This window comes from Sinocyclocheilus rhinocerous, unplaced genomic scaffold, assembly GCF_001515625.1.
Source record: "Sinocyclocheilus rhinocerous isolate Xijiao unplaced genomic scaffold, SAMN03320098_v1.1 scaffold1069, whole genome shotgun sequence".
In the NCBI taxonomy this organism is placed as follows: domain Eukaryota; kingdom Metazoa; phylum Chordata; class Actinopteri; order Cypriniformes; family Cyprinidae; genus Sinocyclocheilus; species Sinocyclocheilus rhinocerous.
Window position 1 is genome coordinate 916,510 of NW_015635541.1, and position 21,281 is coordinate 937,790.

The 21,281-nt window shown below is 35.1% G+C and overlaps 2 protein-coding genes across 2 annotated transcripts; one reads left to right on the forward strand and one right to left on the reverse strand.

Annotated features, from left to right (window-relative positions):
* Positions 1–2,115: 2,115 nt before the first annotated feature.
* st3gal7 (ST3 beta-galactoside alpha-2,3-sialyltransferase 7) lies at positions 2,116–7,630 on the forward strand. Its single transcript, XM_016561712.1, has 7 exons — positions 2,116–2,321; positions 2,465–2,624; positions 2,798–2,918; positions 5,327–5,652; positions 5,843–6,029; positions 6,269–6,409; positions 7,253–7,630. Exons 1-7 carry the CDS (start codon positions 2,228–2,230, stop codon positions 7,487–7,489), a joined length of 1,266 nt encoding a protein of 421 aa, XP_016417198.1. The 5' UTR covers positions 2,116–2,227; the 3' UTR covers positions 7,490–7,630.
* Positions 7,631–8,272: 642 nt separating this feature from the next.
* Positions 8,273–17,473, reverse strand: LOC107747297 (Hermansky-Pudlak syndrome 1 protein homolog). The gene is made up of 18 exons (XM_016561769.1): positions 17,354–17,473; positions 16,471–16,592; positions 16,107–16,241; positions 15,589–15,731; positions 14,737–14,845; positions 14,052–14,212; positions 13,837–13,936; positions 13,691–13,760; positions 13,494–13,549; positions 12,451–12,606; positions 12,033–12,212; positions 10,820–10,896; positions 10,575–10,706; positions 10,418–10,483; positions 10,006–10,150; positions 9,558–9,671; positions 9,387–9,469; positions 8,273–9,067 (listed from the first exon to the last, which is right to left on the reverse strand). Exons 2-18 carry the CDS (start codon positions 16,585–16,587, stop codon positions 8,905–8,907), a joined length of 2,007 nt encoding a protein of 668 aa, XP_016417255.1. The 5' UTR covers positions 16,588–16,592; positions 17,354–17,473; the 3' UTR covers positions 8,273–8,904.
* Positions 17,474–21,281: the final 3,808 nt, after the last annotated feature.

Here is a 21,281-nt window from a genome sequence, read left to right on the forward strand (position 1 = left end):
CCCTCAGATTCCAGATTTTCAAATAGTTGTATCTCGGCCAAATATTGTCCTGTCCTAACAAACCATACATCAATGGAAAGCATATGTATTCAGCTTTCAGATGATGTGTAAATCTCAATTTCGAGAAATTGACCCTTATGACTGGTTTTGTGGTCCAGGGTCACATATATGGTTACATTCCACAGAAGGTTTTTCGGAAAGGTTTGGAACGGAAAGGCCGCTCTTCTATCAACCACAGCCGTCGCCCACAGGATGTTCTCGTCCATTATGACAAAATAAAATATATAAAGAAGTTAACCCAGAGTATTTGCAAGTCGCAAACTTTCACAAATAACAGCAGACCTGCCAGACTGAGATCTGAACCGGTCTTATAGCTCACAGCAGGAATGTAAAGCCACGTCAGGCCCTGTGTGACAGCTGTGGACAGGAGCTGGATCGCACACAAACACGCGACCATGAGCTCACCGTTCAAGCCGGTGCCGTCCACCTCGACAGGCCTGCCCTCTGCCACACAATGGGAGTCCATTTTTACAAGAATCACAGCCCAATAAATACCCTGTTTTGGAGATTATGGTATTTATAAGTCTTTCATTAATGTCAAGTGATACCTCATAAATGCCTTCTAGTTTCAAAGAACGCCTGTTAACACACAATGTCCCATCGCTGAACGGCATTCAGGAACATTCTGTTAGGTGTATGTGGGCAAGAATGCACACTAATGTCTGATTATGATGAAGTGTTTGAGAGAAGGACGGAAGGAAGAACAGAAGCACGTGGTTGTGAAGGTGAGATCAAGCTGACATTTAAATGAAATCATCATTTGACAAATAAAACAAACCAAAACAAACTGTACCAAGCACTGAGCAACAGCAATTAATCATGTGGAACATGTGACAAGAGTAAATAGCCTACTCCTAATTGTTTGGTTTGGTTTTATAATAAAGTCATGTTGTCAAGCCTTTCAGTTGACTAGTCAATTAAATGCTAAGTGCATTCTTTTTTTTTTAATTTAAACTTTTTTAAATGCATTTTTTTATAGGGAAATTACTGAAACGGATGACATCTATTCAAATATTTGTTTAAAACTAACTAAAAGTAACAATTCTACTAAGTTTACAGTTTTAAAACTTAACTGTTTTAAAAACAATGTATTTTTTAATAATGTACTACTTTTTAAGCAGTAGCAGTGTTTTGTTTGATTGCTTTGTAATAGATTTACAGAAAAGATTTTTAGAAATAGATTTTTAGAAAGATTTAGCTAAGACTACATAATAACCAATTAAACCAAGTTTGATGCATCTTTTGTCTTTTTCTAAAATATTAAAATATAGCAATAATGGTTTAAAAGTGCTGCTATTTGTGTTTTACTGAGTAATATAAACTATAGTTTTACTCGGTAAGTTTTGAAAGTGAAAATGGATCTGTTCAGCAACTGAGATCTGATTATTTTCATGCCAGATGAATAAAGATTTCCCTCTATTTCGTTATATATATATATATCCTTTAAAAATATCATCATGGATGCATTAAATCGTTTAAAAATGGAAGTAAAGACTTTTACATTTTTACAAAGATTTCTCTTTCAGATCAAGCAGTTCTTTTGAAATTCCCATTCATTGAAGAATCCTTAAAACTGATCACAGTTTACACAAAAAATTGCTGAAAATTGAACTGTTTTCAACACTTTCTTGAGCAGCAAATCAGCATATTAAAATGATTTCTGAATGGTCATGTGACACTGAAGACAGGAGCAATGATGCTGAAGAATCAACATTGCATCACAGGAATAAATTAGATTTCAAAATATATAGAAATAAAAAGTTATTTTAAATTGTAATATTTTACATCACAATATTAGTTCAAACACTTCAAAACATAAAAAAAAAAACTTAGAATACCTGAGATAGAGCACTTAAGTTATATCTTAAGTCTGAGAATTTTTCCTTAGTAGCCAATTAGTAAAGTCAATAAATTTTAGTTATGGTTAGTCATGATTTTTACTATTTCATTTATGTATATATTTTTTGCTCTGAGCAATAGCTGTATAAAGGATATAAAGGACCTTTGAAACATGGCTTTTAGGAATCAAGCATAATCATAAACGGAATTGTGTGGTTGTTTGAACAGTAGACTAGTTAAAGTACTGTGGTATACAAAGAGAAGCCTCTGAGACGGATAAATGATTAACTGTGAGGAGGGATCAGAACGAGACAAAACACGGCAGTGAATGAAAGGGACAAAAGCGCAGCTCATTTTCAATACAACACAGACATGTTTCTATCTCTACACCTGGGAAAAGAAGACAGCAGCTGAAATAAGAGGTAAGAAGCAACACAAATCATAGATAAAGGCATAAAGCATTCAGATTAAATGTGCTGTGAATGAAGAACATTGAAGAAGGTTGTCGAATGTTGACTCTACAGAACAAACAATGACTCCTCAATTCATATTTCATAACTGACAGGTGTAGTTGGGAATTGGTTTGAAAACATGGTGACTCTGAAACACTTGAGTGTTAATGATAATGACGAAGACAGCGTTCCTCTGTTACCGGAAGCCAGCAGCTTGGAGAGCCCAACCACCCAACACAGCAGGGCAGAGTCCAGAGAATTCTTCCTTAGCCGGTGGGTTTGTCCGAGATAAGCACTGTGACACATGAAACATGCTTGCCATTCACATGCTGCACTGGAGATTTCATGACCTGTACAGACGCATTCCTTTAAAACCGATAAAGCACAGAGCTTCTGAAACACTGTAAGAGTGTAAGCTTCATGAGACTGCTGTTTTATGATTTCAGGAGGAACAACTTCATTTTAAGCATTGCTCTGTTGTTGAGCTGTTATTCGGCCATTCTGGTTCCTGCGTATCTGCCAACCCCGGAGCCCACCTGGACTAATGACACTTCTGCTGAAACTCTGGTACTGTCATTCACTGCTTGATCACATGAAACTGAAGAATTGAGTCAGTTTGAAGAACGTGTTACCTTACTTATTATGATCAAGGCGACTTGATATTCCACTTTGACTTTATTGCAGAATTGAGATGATTTGTAAACTGAGCTGTATACAGTATGTGTGCGTCTGATATATGCCCATACATTAATTTAGTGAGATTAATTATATAAAGCTTCACCAACACTGATTCAATTTAACTGTGTCCAAGTTAACTCTTTCAAACTTTTTAGGCCTCAAAACATCTTTAAAACACAAATATCTGGCTAACAAATACTTGAGGCAGGGCAGGAAAATCAAGTTTGAACTAAAAGTGATCTTTAGTAGTAAACAAGTAAAGTCAATAAAGTTTACCTAGCCTATGTGCAGTTATTAAGATTTTTTTTTTTTTCAGATAATTTGTGTTTACATATATTATTACCCCTAAAAAATAGATGAATGAATGAATATATATATACTCCAAGACTGTGTTTATTTAATTAAAAATAAAGCAAAAACAGTAATACTGTGAAATTATTAAATATATTGAAATAAGTCAGTTATTTTAAAGGGGTCCTATTATGCTCTTTTACAAAGTCTTGGTTTTGTTTTGGGGGTGTACTAGAACAGGCTCTCATACTAGGTTGTTCGAAAAACACATTATTTTTCATATATTTTACATTATTACAACACACACCTCCCCAGTCTGGCATGAACGGCTCGAATAGTTCCTGTATCAAATGAAAGCCCGCCTTCTGAAATACGAAATGTGCTGTGATTGGTTAGCTGGGACAGTGTGTGTTGTGATTGGCATCTTTTTTATACTCAAACAGCAACATTACAGACTAACTAAAGTTGAAAAAGTGAAAAGCATAATAAGACCCCTTTAATATGTCATTTTCTATGATGGCAAAGCTGAATTTCCCATTACTCCAGGCTTCAGTGTCACATGATCCTTCAGAAATCATTCTTTTAGATGCTGATTCGCTCAAGAAATATTTCTTATCATTATCAATGTTGTGCAGCTTAATATATTTGTGTAAACCATAATACATACATTTTTGATTAATTCTATGTTGAATAGAAAGCTCAAAAGAGCAGCATTTAATTGAAATACACATTTTTTGTAACATTATAAAAGTCTTATGCTTGCTAAATAAAAGCTTTTTTTAATCTTAGCTTCTTAAACACTTTTAAACAGTAGTGTATGTGTAAATAAATCATGGAACAATTCATATTAAATGACTTATAATAATGATACTCACTTTAAAAGACGCATGTTGTAAACCCGTCTCATTTGTACACACCTCAGGCTCTGCTGAACCATTCAGCGGCTCTGCTGTCTCAGTCCTGCCGCAGCGGCTGGAGTGTGGAGAGGGTGAGGACGCTGTCTATACCTGCTGGGCTGCTGAAGATTCCCGTGTTCCTGGAGAACGGCACAGGAGACTGGGCACTGCCTCCTCCTCTGGGTCTGCAGGGCAGTGAGGAGATGCTGGCTCAGGCCCTGAAAGCCCTGCCTAATACTGCTGTACCCACTGGCCCAGAGACCTGCAGGAGATGTGTGGTGGTTGGAAGCGGTGGCATTTTACACGGCAAAAATCTTGGACCTCATATAGACCAGTAAATAAATAAATAAATAAAGCTCTTAATATTGTAAACATGTTAATTAATTTATTATTAACTAAAACACTATAGGGCTATAGAGGATTTATAGTATTGTAATAAATAACTTCATTAAATTACACAATAAATAAACATATAAATTATGATTTTTTTTCATAAAAAAATATACATTACTGTTCATAAGTTTGGGGGCAATAATATACAAATGGTTTTGAAAGAAAAATGCTCACCAATGTTGTATTTATTTCATATTTCAAAATAAAGCAAAAACAGTAAGACTGTGAAATTATAAAATATATTAAAATAAGTTTCAGTTAAAGTCATTTTCTGAACATTTCTAATTCTGTGATGGCAAAGCTGAATTTTCAGCAGCCATTGCTCCAGTTTTCAGTGTCACACGATCCTTCAAAAAATCATTCTAATATGCTGATTTGCTGTGCAAGAAACATTTATTAATATGATCAATGTTGTGCTGCTTAATTTATTTGTAAACCATAATACATATATTTTTGATGAATTCTTTGATGAATAGAAAGTTCAAAAGAACAGCATTTACTTGAAATACACATTTTGAAATACAAATACACATAAAAGCTTTTTTTAATCTTGGCCTCTTAAAAACTTTTAAAGTAGTGTATATGTAAATAAATCATGAAATGTGTCAACAAAAACAATTCATATTAACTTACTCATAATAATAATAATAATACTCCTCAATTATAAAGACACATGTTGTCAGATGTCTAAACCTGTCTCATTTGTACACACCTCAGGCTCTGCTGAACCATTCAGCGGCTCTGCTGTCTCAGTCCTGCCGCAGCGGCTGGAGTGTGGAGAGGGTGAGGACGCTGTCTATACCTGCTGGGCTGCTGAAGATTCCCGTGTTCCTGGAGAACGGCACAGGAGACTGGGCACTGCCTCCTCCTCTGGGTCTGCAGGGCAGTGAGGAGATGCTGGCTCAGGCCCTGAAAGCCCTGCCTAATACTGCTGTACCCACTGGCCCAGAGACCTGCAGGAGATGTGTGGTGGTTGGAAGCGGTGGCATTTTACACGGCAAAAATCTTGGACCTCATATAGACCAGTACAACATTATCATCAGGTTAGTTGATTAACAAACATATATGGGTGTCAAAAATACAGTAAAACAATAATATTGTGAATTTTTTTTTTTACAAGTCTTCAGTGTCACATGATCATTCAGAAATCATTCTAATATGCAAGGAATTATGCATATTAACTCACTCAAACTAGTTATATAGATATGAATATTTTACTCTTCATACCTACAGAGTGAACAATGCTCCAGTATTTGGATATGAAAAAGATGCTGGATCTAGAACTACCATTCGGCTCATTTATCCAGAAGGGGCTCCTTCTCAGCCACAAGAATATGAGAGTACTGAAGTGGTGGCTTTGGTGGCATTCAAGAGTTTAGATTTAGCATGGCTCATCTCTGTAGTAACCAAAGAGCCTTTGGTGAGTAACGCAGAAGGATTTTGGGAAGGATATTCTCATTCTAGAGAGTATTTTGTTGGACAAAAAACGAATGAAAAAATGTTGTGGTCTGTGTTCGTGAAACAGAGGGACTGTAAAGTTGAAATGCTTTTGTCATCTTTTGGGAGTGCACTAGTATATAGATTACCTTAAAGTTAACACAAATGGCCAACAATTTTAAAAAGTACAATTTTTTAATTTCTAAAATGTTCTGTCTGTAGAGTTGGTGGTCTAAATTGTGGTTCTGGAAGAATGTAATAGACTCGATACCTCTTCAACCAGAAAATATCCGCATCCTAAATCCTGAAATCATGTACAGGACTGGACAGGTGCTGCAAACCTATGCAGAGCAACAGAAAAAGGTCAGAACTGAGATGACTTTTCAAATGTGCAAATTCAAACTATAGCCTTCTTTGAATTCAAAAGGTTACTAAATAGATAATGTTTCTTCTAAAACATATATACACACTACCATTCAAATGTCTGAGGTCAGATGATCCTCTTATGTGCAAGGCAGCATTTATTTGATCAATATACAGTGAAAACTGTTATTTTTGAAATATAATTATGATTGAACTGTTTTCTAGTTCAACACATTTTAAAATGTAACTTACTCCTGTGATGCACAGTTGAATTGACAGAAACTGTTGCTTAACATTCCTAAAGAAACTGTAATACATTTTCCAGGATTCTTTGCTAAGTAGAAAGTTCAAAAGAACAGCATTTATTTGAAACAGATATATTTTGCAATATTATAAACTCTTTCCTGTCTTTACTTTTGATTAATGTTTCCTTGCATGTAGTGCTGTCAAACGATTAATCGCGATTAATCGCATACAAAATAAGTTTTTGTTTGCATGTGTGTTCTGTGTATATGTATATATATATATATATAAATACACACACACAGTATATATTTTGAAAATATTTACGTCTATATTTATATTCATATAATTTATATTATAAATATATAAACAACACATTTTTCTGAAATATATACATGCATGTGTGTATTTATATATACATAATAAATATACATTATACAGCAAACATACATATATTATGTAAACAAAAACTTTTACTTTGGATGCGATTAATCGCAATTAATCATTTGACAGCACTACTTGCATGCTTCCTTAGACTTCTTCTAAATCTTCTGCTGAGAGCATTGTCAGTTGAAGTCAGTTTTATGTTTTGTTTGTTAGATGGTGCCGACGCTGGGTATAACGGCAGCAGTTCTGGCCCTGCAGGTGTGTGATGAGGTGAGTTTAGCTGGATTTGGATACGACCTGCAGCACCCTGGAGCTCTGCTGCATTATTATGGCTCTATCCGCATGGATGCCATGAACACACAGGTGGTTCACGATGTCAGCGCTGAGACCATTTTACTGCGGGAGCTGGTCAAATCTGGAGCGGTGCGAGACCTCACTGGCGCACTGTGATGACTGCAGAAACTTTCCATGTTTCTAAAAGTTAAGAGAGATGACAAACAGCAGAAAACAGTCCAGAGACCTGGACTTAAGCAGGCAACTTTCAATGTCACAAGACAATAGGATCAGTCTCATCATTTCTATGTATAATTTCAAAATTTTTCAAAACTGCAATTTTTGGGTAAAATACAGCATAGACAATACCCAGTAACATACAGTAATATACAAAGGCATTTAAAACAAGTGAAAATGACCAAAGCTATGATACAGCTTAATAAAGGATGACAAAAGATTTTATCCTAATAAATTATTATTTACTATTTATTTTTCTTGGAAAAATGATTACATAGTGTGTAAAAACTTTTTATCAGAACATTATGTATAAATACAAGCAATATTATAGCAAAATATAAATGACATATTCCTGTTAGTAATAACAATCAGTTCTGTGAAATATCACATATTTAAAAAAAAAATGCAGAGGGTAAAATAAACAAATGCACTTTCATTATCAATATATTTAGTTAATCTCCAAACTAAAATTTAAATACAAAAAAATTGTTCTCTTTCTGTAACAAAATTCATGATCAAAAATTACAGCTAAAAAAAGTGCTGACATACTGGAAGGAGAAAAATCGCAATTAAATCGATATTTTTTGACTGCTGCATAAATAAATAACAATTCTTTCGTTGAATCAAGTGTACGTAATTTATTTTTATTTTTTTACTTTGAAATATCAGTTTCAAAATCATTCTGATGGTACACTGACTTCTAATGAGGAGGTTTTATTATTATTATTATTCCTATGCTCCTTTGTTTGTTGAGCGGGTACGAAATTCTGCGAAAGGGCGGATTGCTTTATGGCACCAAAAACAAACAAAAAAACACGTGCACATCTTTTCACTGTAATTACGACAGTTAATTCCACTCACTTAACTGCAGGGGGCACCAAAGTCGCAAAAATACACAAAACTACAAGCTTTAAGAATGCTTAAGACAGATTGTACATTTCAGCTTTAACTTTATTTCTTTATTCTTTTTTTTTTTTTTTTTGGCAATTTATTTACAAAATTTGTGGTCACACTAAAAACTGAGTCATTAATAATTATGAAAGACTGTGATTTACAGTTTTGTAAATCTGCTAACTAACGTTGCTAAGCCAGATATCTGATACAATCTGGGTAATAACATCTTTAAAAGGAGTGCTGTCCTATATTATTTGGTCCTGGTTTCACAAAAATAATCCATTAATTGTAAGTACAAGAAGTGCAGTGTTTGGTTTACTGACACATTATTTTCTGCAATTACCTTAACTGAAATAAGAAGTGCTTGTGCAGAAAGTTTAGAAAACTCTCCACGTAGGTTACAGATCATGAATAAAGTGAACGCGGCTGCATGGACCATAATCCTTTGAGGGCCGTGTTGGTCACAGGAGCGGGATATGGGTGGGCTCCCACAGCTTACGGGCCAGCTGACTGCAGTGCTGAAGAATATATTCATTGGGGATCACACCCAGATGCACAGTAAACAGTTCATAACACTTCACCACCTCATTCTGATGTTTTTTGCTGTAATACCGCAGCAGCCTCCTATCACACAATCAAAATAGACATAAAATACATGAATTAATACATTAATTAAAGAAAGTTCAGCTGGTGTCATGTAGTAGGTTTAGAAATAAGAGTTAGGGTTCCCATCACCTGCACTGTAAAAACTTTTTTCTTTTTTTTTTGAAGTTATAAAAATTATTTGAGCATGTTTTACAAGAAAATATTATTTTAGTCTTTCCACTTCAAAATGTAACATTTTACTCAATGTGCTACTTGCCATTGCTTTTTTGTGTAATTTACTAGTCATTTCTGAGTGAAAATCATTTCTATGTGAATTCTTCATTATCCTTTGTCATACCTGTAATAATCACAGGTGAGCATTCCTACTGGAGCGGCATCATCTGGGGAGCTGGGTATGTCTATCACTTCCAGTTTGTAACCCTGTCAAAACATTTAAACCTCATCAACACCGACCATATCATTTTCATTATATATAGTAACTGTAAAAATGACGCAAGCGGCCATTTACCGTTTCATTTTCAAACCACAGGAAGTAACAGTAGAAATAATCTCCATCCCGGAGCGTCACGGTGGCGTAACCCTTTTGCAGGTACCGCTGTGCTGTTGCAACAAGACTCCAAATCTGTGCAGATTCATGATGAGAATGGTATAGAATCAGTAACTAACGAAATTCATGGTGAATTAATTAAATGTTCAAAAAGAGACTGCAATTATTTGATTAAAAATACAGTAAAAACTGTAATATTTCAAAATATTATTGCAATTTACAATGAACCATTTTCCATTTTAAGATATTTTAAAATGTAATTTATTCCTGCAACACAAAGCTGAATTTTCAGCATCATTACTCCAGTCTTCAGGGTCACATGATCCTTCAAAAATCGTTCTAATATGCTGATTTCTTTACAATATACAGTGTATTGCATGATGGGGATGGGCTATAAGCACAAAAACACCTTGTTCTTTATGAAGTCAGCTAGAGGCCCCTTTCCGAGCTCAGAGACAGTGCGATTGGTCACATTTAGGGAGGGTGCAATCATCTGACCATTTGAACGATCCACGTAGATAAAGTGGATGAGACCTGGAAACTCTTCCAGGTATGTGAGACCATGGTTAAAGATTCGAACAATGTCACATGACAAAAGTGAAGTGAAGTGACATGTGGCCAAGTATGCTGACCCATACTAGGAATTAGTGCTCTGCATTTAGCCCATCCAAAGTGCACACACACAGCAGTGAACACACACACACCGTGAACACACACCCGGAGCAGTGGAATGATTCAAGACTGAAGTGTGAATGCAACCCATTTAAATAGATCGAAGGGAGGATAGGCAACCAAAATACTCATGGTAGAAAAAAGGATATGATACCATTGTGATATTTCTTTTGCTTTTCACCAGCAGAAAATCCTTCCAGTCCATTAACTTCTCTCTGCAACAAATGTAAGAGAAACGTGATTTAATGTTAAGGCACATTAAAATAAATATCCTTCAGTACTATTGAAGTGCATGTTCAGACATACTGGACCATGCTCAGAGCTCGTTCTTGCAGATGAGGAGCCAATCGCTGACTGCTGCCCATGCACTCAGCTGCAAAAAACTGCCTGTACACTCCACACAACTGAGTCTTCATGTTTCGACAAGAGGGCAGCAAACTGCAACACAACAAATAAAATGTTAAGTCACTTTTGGCTTCATCCAAGATCAAATGAGTGAATTTAGCCTGCAATGAGTTTTGTAGTTTATTAATAAAGAGAACAGCACTTACTCTCTTGTGAATCCAGATCCTGATCTGCTAAACGCTTTGTTCTTAAAGTCTGTCCACGCATTTTGAAGTTGGGAGGTCTGAATATATAAATGAAGAGTCGAGTTTTCAAAAAAAGATTATATATGTATATATATTATAGCTACAGGGTTCCTACCATTTCTGACCAATACATTTCCGAAACTTTTCTAACAGGTCTTAATTTATGGAGGATGCTGGGGATGACTTGCTTTTATTTTATTGGTATGTCAGGTACCAGTTCTTGAAATGTATAAATTTAAATGGATTTAAATTAAAATTTTAGTGTGCAAATGTCTCTAGTAGGACAAAAAAAAAGTTTGGGGCAAGTAAAGTTTTATTCTTTATTTTAATACTAAATAATACTTTTATTCATCAAGAATGCATTAAATTGACCAAAAGTGACAGAAAATACAAAAAATGTTAAAAAAGATTTCAAATACAAATAAATGATGTTCTTTGAACTTTATATTTACCAAAAAATCCTGACAAAAAATGTGTCCCGGTTTCCACAAAGATATTAAGAAGCATAACTGTTTTAAACATGATAATAGTAAGAAATGCTTCTTGGGCATCAAATCAGCATATTAGAATGATTTCTGAAGGATCACGTGACACTGAAGACTGGAGTAATGATGCTGAAAATTCAGCTTTGCCTTCATAGGAATAAATTACAGTTTAAAATATATTACAATAGAAAATTGTTATTTAAATTGTAATAATATTTCACAATACCTCTGTATTTTTTTTCGAATAAAATTGAAAAAAAAAATCTTACCGACCCCAAACTTTTGAACAGAAGTGTAACTAGAAAAAAGAAAATCGATTCGGCATTTTTATAATAACTTAGTTTTTTTTATTATTAATTTATATAATTAAAACTATCTGGAGCATAGTAAAATAACCTTTTCATTTTAATACATGTTTTTTTAAACAAAAACAAAAAAAAAGGATTAAAAATTAACATTTACAAAAAAAAAAGTTTTTAAACAAATTTTTGTTCAGTATTTTTTTATTTTATTTTTTTATAAAAAACCTGTTAGAATCAATTATTGATCCTAACATGCTTTTTCAAAAGCGCTAAATAAATAGAATTATTCAGAATTGAAATATAAAGAAAAACTATTAAACTTTAAATCTCTAATTCTATCAGTGTAAAGTGGATCTGATGAAGTTCTGTGGAATTGATTCCACTAACCTGAATGTCCATGCTGGCCCAGGTTTTGATGAACTTCTCCAGTCTGCTCCGCTGCTCCTGGACAGAGGGCTGACCCCGCATGGCCGCAGCCCCTTCATGCCCCTCACATAACCTCTTCTCTAACTTCACGAAAGCTTCCAGGAAGTAGCATACAGATGCTGCCACATGACTGTTGGGAATCTGTTGATATGCATGTGTAAATAAAATGGAAAATTGAGCTAGCAACTCCATACATTTATGTAAAACCTACACGATCATGTTAGTCAGCATGATTTGAAAATGATCCAAAGAGCATCTTGTGCTTCAATAGAAGCAAAAACAGTGTCTGTACAAATGTGCTCTTCAAAAAAATATATGACATAGAAGATACCGTGCAAATAGTCTTTGCTTTAGAGGTCTAATAATGAAAGACTGTCACCTTGGTAAGCAGCACTAGAGTTATTCCCGGCCAGAGAGGTAGGCAATACATGGAGTGAGGCATCGTGGGAAACTCTTTGGCTTCCAGGAATACTCTGCATGGAGCTGAAGGGTCAGGAGTTGGAGCTTCAAGAGTTTGCAGACTGTCCTCGGCCATCTAAAATCATAAGACCTTAGATATGTGAGAAACTCTTCTATAAATACACATCATACACTATCGTTCCAAAGCTTGAATACGAGTACGATTTATGTTATTGATTTATTGCTTCATTTATTTGATCAAAAATACAGTCCAAAACAGGAACATTGTAAAATATATATATTTTTTATTTATTTTAAATATTATTTTATTTATTTATATATTATTTATTATAATTTAAAGTGTTTGGTTTGAATATATTTTAAAATGTAATTTATTCCTGTGATGCAAAGCTGAATTTTCAGCATAATTGCTCCAATTTTCAGTGCCACAGGATCCTTCAGAAATCATTCTAATATGCTGATTTGCTGATCAAGAAACATTTCTTCTTATTATTATTATTATTAGCTGAAAAATGTTGTGCTACCTTATCATATTTGATATGGTTAATGTTTATTAAATGTTTTATATATTTAAACAAATTTATTGTATTAGGCTATATAAGTGTGTGTGTGTATAAATATTATATATATTAAAACAATGTTCATATATTTCTTTCATTTTAATCAATTCTATAGATTAAAGATTTTTTTTTAGATTATTTTTAGATTATAAAATATTTTAGATTTTTGTGAAAGTACTATTTTATGGAAAAATAATCTAAGCACCACTCAGAATAACTAAATATTTTACTTTTTCCCCCCGATTTTTTATAAGAAATCATTCTAATATGCTGATTTGGTGCTCAATAAACATTTACTCTTCGTTGTGTCATTACTATTTGAAAAGGGTTGTTTTACTTTTTTTCAGGATTCTTCGATGAACAAAAAGTTTGAAGATACTGGCTTACAAACAGTTGAACATAAACAGATCGTATTACAGTGATGGAAAAACAGATAGCTCACCTGAACGTCAGGATCTACAAACTGGAAGACAGGAGGACAGCCACCTCTTTGTCGGACTATGCATTAAAAACATAAAAAACATTCACACATGCAGCTTGTAATTATATAACACCAATCAGTGTTAGAGCATTTCAGTATTTCAGAAAACTGATCTGAATGTCATTGCATTAGATACAAAGTGTATGCATTTTTGTTACCTGATTCCCGTTCAGGAGGAGAGGGCTCAGGTGTGTCGAATACCTCAGGAACTGAACTGCACTCTAACTCCTAAGCATACAGAAAACATTTAAGACCTTAATGAAGAAAAAACAACAACAACTGTGACTATACAGAGATATCAAACCTCCGAGGTGTCATCTAGGTCGATTTTGCTGGGATAGAGATCCTGCACCAGGATGATCAGAGCCAGGAGATCAGAGGGGTATAGATTGCTCGCATTTCGACTGCACAAAAAGTAAGAAATCGGAGATCACTTCAAAGTTCTCTGTAGCACAATATTGTCACTTCCTTCTGATGTTGTGGTCAAAACATCATGGTCTCAGTCTGCGTTTGCTGTACCTGGAGTAGAAGGCCAGCAGTTTGGTGTGCACCAGTATGAAAGCGTGTAGCACCTCCTCGCCCATTCTGTCCACGTTGCTGTTGATCTGCTGCACCAGACGACGCTCCAGAAACTCGATGCACTGCTCACAAAGGGTCGGGTGGATCAACCTTTCCACCGCCTGAACAAAGGCAAAGAACTTATCGTACATGATCTAAAACTAGCATGCAACTAATTATAAAACAGCACTTGCACTAGGGCTGTGTATCACCAGCAAAGTCACGATATGATACGTATCACGATACAGAGGTTTATCCACAGTGAAGAGACCGAGCGTGCACATGGTTGCCAGGTTGACAAAGATAAATTGCACATTTAGCAGATATTTCTGTATTGCGCAAGTGGGAAGCTCTGTTTCAGGGATTACGTCTCTTTATTTCAGGCAACCCAGTTGTGTTCCTCTGCGGCCAGATTAAACCTTGTTATAGCCTATATATTATGCTCTATTCATTATTTTTTAGAAACCTCCCATTTTTTTACTCAATTTTAAACGTTGTTCTTGTATTCAAATTAAGCGCGGTCCACTGCTGCACACGTGCCACAATATCGCTACAGGGCCAGCTGTATCGATACTCGTATCGTCAAATCTCTGTGACGATACATCGTCGTATCGATGTATCGAACACAGCACTAACTTGCACACACCTCTACTAAAAAGCTTTGGTCGTTCTCTCGTAAACTGCTGTATGTTTCTAAGAGGCTTCCTAGCTTCTTCCACAAGCGGTTCCTTTGCTCTGTATCTTGAGGGCGCAATCTGACAAATAAAAAGTCCATTAATTTTTTTTTAATTTTTTAATTTTATTTGTTTTCTTAGGTTTCAGTTCAAAGGCTATTACAACAGTCTTTGGTGTAATAAAAAATAATAATAATATGAAGTGAAATGCAATGAAACTAGTTCTACTAATACACTAAAATCTTCAGAATGGCTTAAAGTTCCCCTATTATGCCATTTCCAATATTGCCTTTCATGCAGTGTGTAATGTAGCTGTATGTGAATGTAAACGATCTGCAAAGTTGTAAAGCTGATAGTGCACGATAAATGAAGTTATTGTCTCCCAAAATAAAGAATCGACTCTGAACAGCTGAAACGAGTTGTTAGTAATTCTAATCCCACTTCCGTGACGGCTACACGTCACGGGGAAACACATTTGCATAATGCGCGCCTATGTTCTACGTTGGGCGGCCGCAAACAACTTGACCCCGCCCACAAACACGTCATTCTACTGATGACTGCTTCTCTAATCTCGGGGAGTTCAACGCAGGATTCACAAAATGCTTGCGAGACTGAATCTTTGAACCGCTTCGAACAAATCGTTTGAGAATCGCTGAAAAATGAGGTGATATTAAATGCATATTTTGAGAAAACAAAAGCGTTTTTTGACCTTGCATGCATGTAATCCTATTGTAGGAGACTCCCAAAACAATATTAGGAACCGTAAAAATGGCATAATAGGGGCACTTTAAAATCTGGTTTTGAACTGAAAATGCAGTTCTCACTCTTTTCTCAAGAGGGGACCGCTGAACGTCACCATGCCAAACATGATTTCTGTGAGTTTCTTCATCACATAGATCTTTCTCTTCAAATCCTCTTCCGTCTCATCTCCATCTCCATTCACAGCAATGTACAGACATTCCTCAAACTGCATGACATCAACATGTTGGTGTCAGATTGATTTGAATAATCTGAAAAGTTGGGGAATGTTATAGTATAAGAGTTTGAAAATACATATAATTTCTTAAAAAGGGGCAATCTATAGAATATAAATCCTTTATATTGTTAAATTTCATTAAATGGTTTATATATATTATAACTTGTAAATACTGTTTTTTATAAAGTGTAAAAACAGTCTGTATACACACACAATATAACAAATATAATTTTTATAACATTACTTATATATTATAATATTTTGTAAGTATTTTACAAGCGATTTATTGAATGAGTGCTGTCTGTCCATAACAGGATGCATGCATGTTATTAGATCAGATGACTCTTTCATTCTACTGTGGATTACCTGTTGCAGAACATAAATATGATTGTTTTCTGTGCTGAAGGAGGTGTAATTTTCCCCGAGTCGGTCCACCATGGTGCTACAGGAGATGATGATGGGTGCGAAGAGAGTGTTAATGCTGTCTTCAAACGCAGGCAGCTGAGAACACATGAAAAATAATATTAATAACCATTCAATATTCCACATTTACATGCATGTATGCATATTTAAAAAATAAATTATATATATATATATATTATAAAATAATCATTACCATATCATAATATATCATCAAATAATAATTATATTAAATATTTATCTATATTTAAATATCTCTGTTTCATGTTTCTTTAAGTCAAACAGCATTAATTTTGAACATCGATCTCACTCCTTCTCCTTCCTCCTGGGAAACTCCATACTGCTCCTGAATCCGCTGCTCGAACTCGGTGTCAGTCCAGTAGAACAGAACCTCTGCGCTCTCATTGGCCACCAGAAGACACTTCATTTTACCTGAACACAAATGCAATTATTAGAAGAAGAGTTCATCCTAGTTATACTGTTAATTTCTTTCACTTTGCATAATTCTATCAGGGCTTCATTTAAACATCAGTCTCATAAACTTCTCAACGCACCCAGTCAAAAATAAAATAATAATAATAATACAGTATACTCTTTACCAGTCCTAAAAATAGCCTAATAATTTGTAATGGAATCCTATATTATACACAAGAATATATGTATTTTAGTTATTAAAGGGCCAGCATGAATCCTAATGGGATAACCGCTCCTGTAAGACCCCAAAAGGACTTAAAAACAAATCTTTAAAGAATTTAAAATTAATATAGGTAATTCCATAATCTTTTCAGTAGGAATTGTTCCTAAATAATACAATGCAAAAATATAATACAATGCAAACAAGTACACAATACCCAGGACGATACTGTGGTCGCATCTAAACTGCAGCAAAAGCCCACAACACGCCTCTCGGTTCCTCCAGAATGAAACTGATGCTCACGACCATAGACCCAACTGATGCCTAATTCACAGAAAGCCATAAATAAGATTAAGCGAGAACTCTTTGCACTACACCTTCTAGCCTACACTGTAAAAAATGACCGTGAATTTAACGGTAAAAGACTGTAAAAATGCTACAGTAAAATCCTGTTAAATGGTTAACGGTAAATTCCCCTACTATATACGGTGAAAAACTGTATTGGACATTACATGTATTGGACATTAATTTTACGGATGTTTTATTTAAGCAAACTTACAATTTTAAGGTTCACTTCAACAATAGAAGAGTATCATTGCGCACGAATCCTGGTCCAGTTTGTAAATCACAGAATAACAAACAGTTTGTCATAAACTGTGAACTGCAGCAGCGCTTCCGTAATGTGTGTGTGTGTGTGTGTGTGTGTGTGTGCGCGTCACGTGATTTGATGATCAGCTGCGAGCTCGCGACACGTCTGGAATTCAGATCATGTGCGGCGGATCTGAAGCGCGTGACTCCTTTACTACTCATTCATATAATAAACTCATTCAAACTCTTTCTTTCTTTCTTTAAAAAAAGATTTAATAGCCTAGTTTGATACTGTATCAAGGAAAGTGGAGAAAACAGTATGTTACACATTAAAATATTAAGACAGACTGAAATTGTATTTTTTGTAAAACATAATCTAATAATCTTTGTTTTATTCATTTTTAACAGCGGCTATTTTCTACACAGATATCAAACACAAAGTAGCCTATAAAATAGAAATATAGAAAGATGTATAAAACAAAGATGCTCCTTTATAGAAGGCCTACATTTCGTTCTTTCTTGTCTTTCTTTCTTTCTATTTCTTCCTGTATGAAATTTTAAATAAATATTTTGGTGCTTTGACCTTTCCTTTGTTCAGTGTATGACACACACATGTAAGAATTTAACATTGTATCAACTTTAACCCTCTATGTAATTGGCTTATGCATAGTATAAACACCATGAAATCCACCGTCTTGGTTTGAGGGGGATGGGTTCTGGCTACTCCAAATAGGGTCAAAAGTATAAACATTTTCACGCTGGGTTTGGTTACAGTATGCATGGCAAAGCCAGGGAAGTCACGCAAAGGTAGTTTGACTCTTCGCAGAGCTCCAGTCCACAGCATATACAGAGAAAGAAACGTCACACTTCATTATGTCTGTATATGAATCCATGCTGCTGATTGTCAGCTTTGATCAGATGACAAAGACCTACCTGCTTGCTTCACAAGGATCATGCATATTCATAATTAAACCAAGGTTGCAGGTCAGTCAGGACATTTTGCACTGGCAAAACAAAACTCAAATGGGCACCTAGAGTTTTTTTTTTTTAAGAAAACATGAAGTTATTATATATATATTTTTTTTTTAAAGCAAAAATTTTTTTTTCATGGTCTAAATATATTCTCTGGAAATAATTCTTAATGCAGATTTGCATCTCAAATAAATTAATCTTGGTTTACATTTTTATTTGGTTTTATATTTAACAAAGTCAAAATTTCTAAGAAAATTATTCATTATATTTCATTTATTTATTTATTTATTCATCATTCATTCATTTATTTGCACTGTAAATTAGTGAAAGTTAGAGACTACTAAGATGATCTTGAGGTCTAAATTTCAATAAATGAACAATTCTTAATATCTAAGGGTGTAGAATTTAGTAGAGACGCTAACGTTAGTCCCTACCAGTATCCACCAACCTGAGAAGTTAATGTAAATAGCCTACGGTAGAAAAGTGGCTAGAAGGGATACAGCTCCGACCGGAAACTAACAATTACATTTTCTAACATTTTAAAATTTTCTACCAATTGGATTGTGTTTTATTAACGTCGACACCTACCCCATCCCTAAACCTACCCATTACAATATTGCGAAAATAATCATTATTGTTGCACTACTGTGTGTGACAAAAATTAGCCTACGCTATATTGATGTGCGCATGCCCAATAGCCACAGCTGTCTCCCTTCTAGCCTTAACCCTAGAAAACCGCACGCGCTTTCAATGACGCACATTTAAAATACATGGGTGGAGTGGAGTAGCAGCCGAATTGAAACAAACGTATGAGCACAGTTCAGTAGTGATGCAAAGTCTGATTCATTTCCGCGAACCGGTTCTATTCGGACAGATCGGCTCATTGAACCGGTTCAAAAAGCCGATTAATCGGTTCCTGACGTCATCAAGCAGTTCTTTCCGAAAAGAACCGGTTCGCGGAAATGAATCGGACTTTGCATCACTTGTAGTGGTACTGTGTCGTGTAAACGTGACTGAAGACGCGAAAAGCCCAGGAAGAGACAAACTTATTCAATTGAGTGAGTCATTTATGCTGGAACCGCTCCGATTGATTGTGACTTCGCTCATTCAGTTTAAGCGATTCACTACAACAACAAAAAAAAAACACAGATCAAAAGAGCATTTCATTTTCGAATTTTTAGCTTTTCGAAACTCTCACTTAAACCCTGCACCACAAAATGATTCACAGCTTTGAAGCGCTCCAATCAGATTGCTTATTGCGAATTATTTGATTCAGATCAGGACTATGGATTGCGGATAGCGAATCATTTGATTTAGATTGGGACTTCTTCGCGTATCGCGAATCATTTGATTCAGATCGGGACTTCGGAGTGCGAATCGCAAATAATTTTTAGATAGGGATTTTGAAGTTTGCGAATCATTTGATTTAGATCAGACCTTTGCGTGTCGTGAATCATTTGATTTGATTGATCGGAACTTTGGAGCAGGTTCGCGAATCATTTCGCGAATTGAACGATTCATGCTCCGAAGTCCCGATCTGAAATAATGGTTCACATATCTTTTGATTCAGATCGGAACTTCGGACCGCGGTTCGTGAATAATTTGATTTAGATTGGAACTTTGGAGCGGGTTCGCTAATCATTTGATTTAGATCAGAACTGTATCGTGAATCATTTGATTCAGATCGGGATTTAGGAGTGCAGATCATGAATCATTTGATTTAGAAATAACTTCGGAGGTTTCGTGAATCTTTTGATTCAAAGATCAGAACTTCAGAGCGGGTTCGCCAATTCATTTAGCGCTTTTCATTTTTCAATTCATTTAGCAATTCAGATATGCTCCGTTCTCCAAAGTCCCTGAAATGATGGTTCACAAATCTTTTGATTCAGATCGGAACTTTGGAGCACGGATTGTGAATTTGATTCAGATTGGGACTTCGGTGCGGGTTCGCAAATCTTTTGATTCTGATTTCTTTTTTTAAAAATTAAACAGTATGAAACATCAGACCATTAAGGCAGTACCAGGGCCGGACTGGGACGCAATTTCAGGCCAGGAAATCTCACACTCATCAAGGCCACACAGAAAAAAAGAGGCCAAAATGGTACCTTTTGAGGTACAACAGCTTGTCACTGCAGCAGTACCCTTAAAAGAACATCTTTGTTAAAAAAGAATTAAGGGTTGTCTCTTGAACTGCACCTTCACTTCCCTTTTTACTTTTCTTCATTTATCTCTGTCTATAATATCTCTGTCTCTCCCTTTTTTATTGTACCTGTCACTTCTTGACCAGCAGGTCTACTGTTATGAACAGAACTGTGTCCACCTTGTTGCAAAACGACCACCTCATTGCAATTTATCATCACAGAATGTTATTTATTTTAAAATTACGTAAATACCCGAGATTTAACAACCCTATATTTCATACAAATATATCAAAACAATTTTCTAAAGTGCCTAAAAGTCAAAATCAGTACAATATCTTTTTTGAAAAATCCTAATACTGAAACACACTATTGCATTATTAGGCTGTGATATTTTTGTGTTTCTGTCTGCTCAAGCTCCCTCCCTTCCTATACAATAAATCCATGAGAATATCTGTCTGCTAAATTTATTAATGTAACTTTCCAATAGATAATGATGTCCTTTAGAACAGTATTCTGAATGATGTTTAAAATAGTGTGCCGCTGATAGCCTAACAGATAGGCTACTAGCAGTTTAATACTCAACTAGGTTAATAAAGACAAAACTCTTTAGCATATTTACAGATGAAACTGACCTGCACCTGAAGCCCTGAACAGGCATTTTTGCTACATTTCGCTGCTTCTTCTGGCCGCTTCAAAGAAAGAAAGAAAGAAGGAATACAAAAATACAAGACCCTTTAAGAAAATTAACAATGGTTTTATTATAGTAAAAATGTAGTAGCGTGTTTT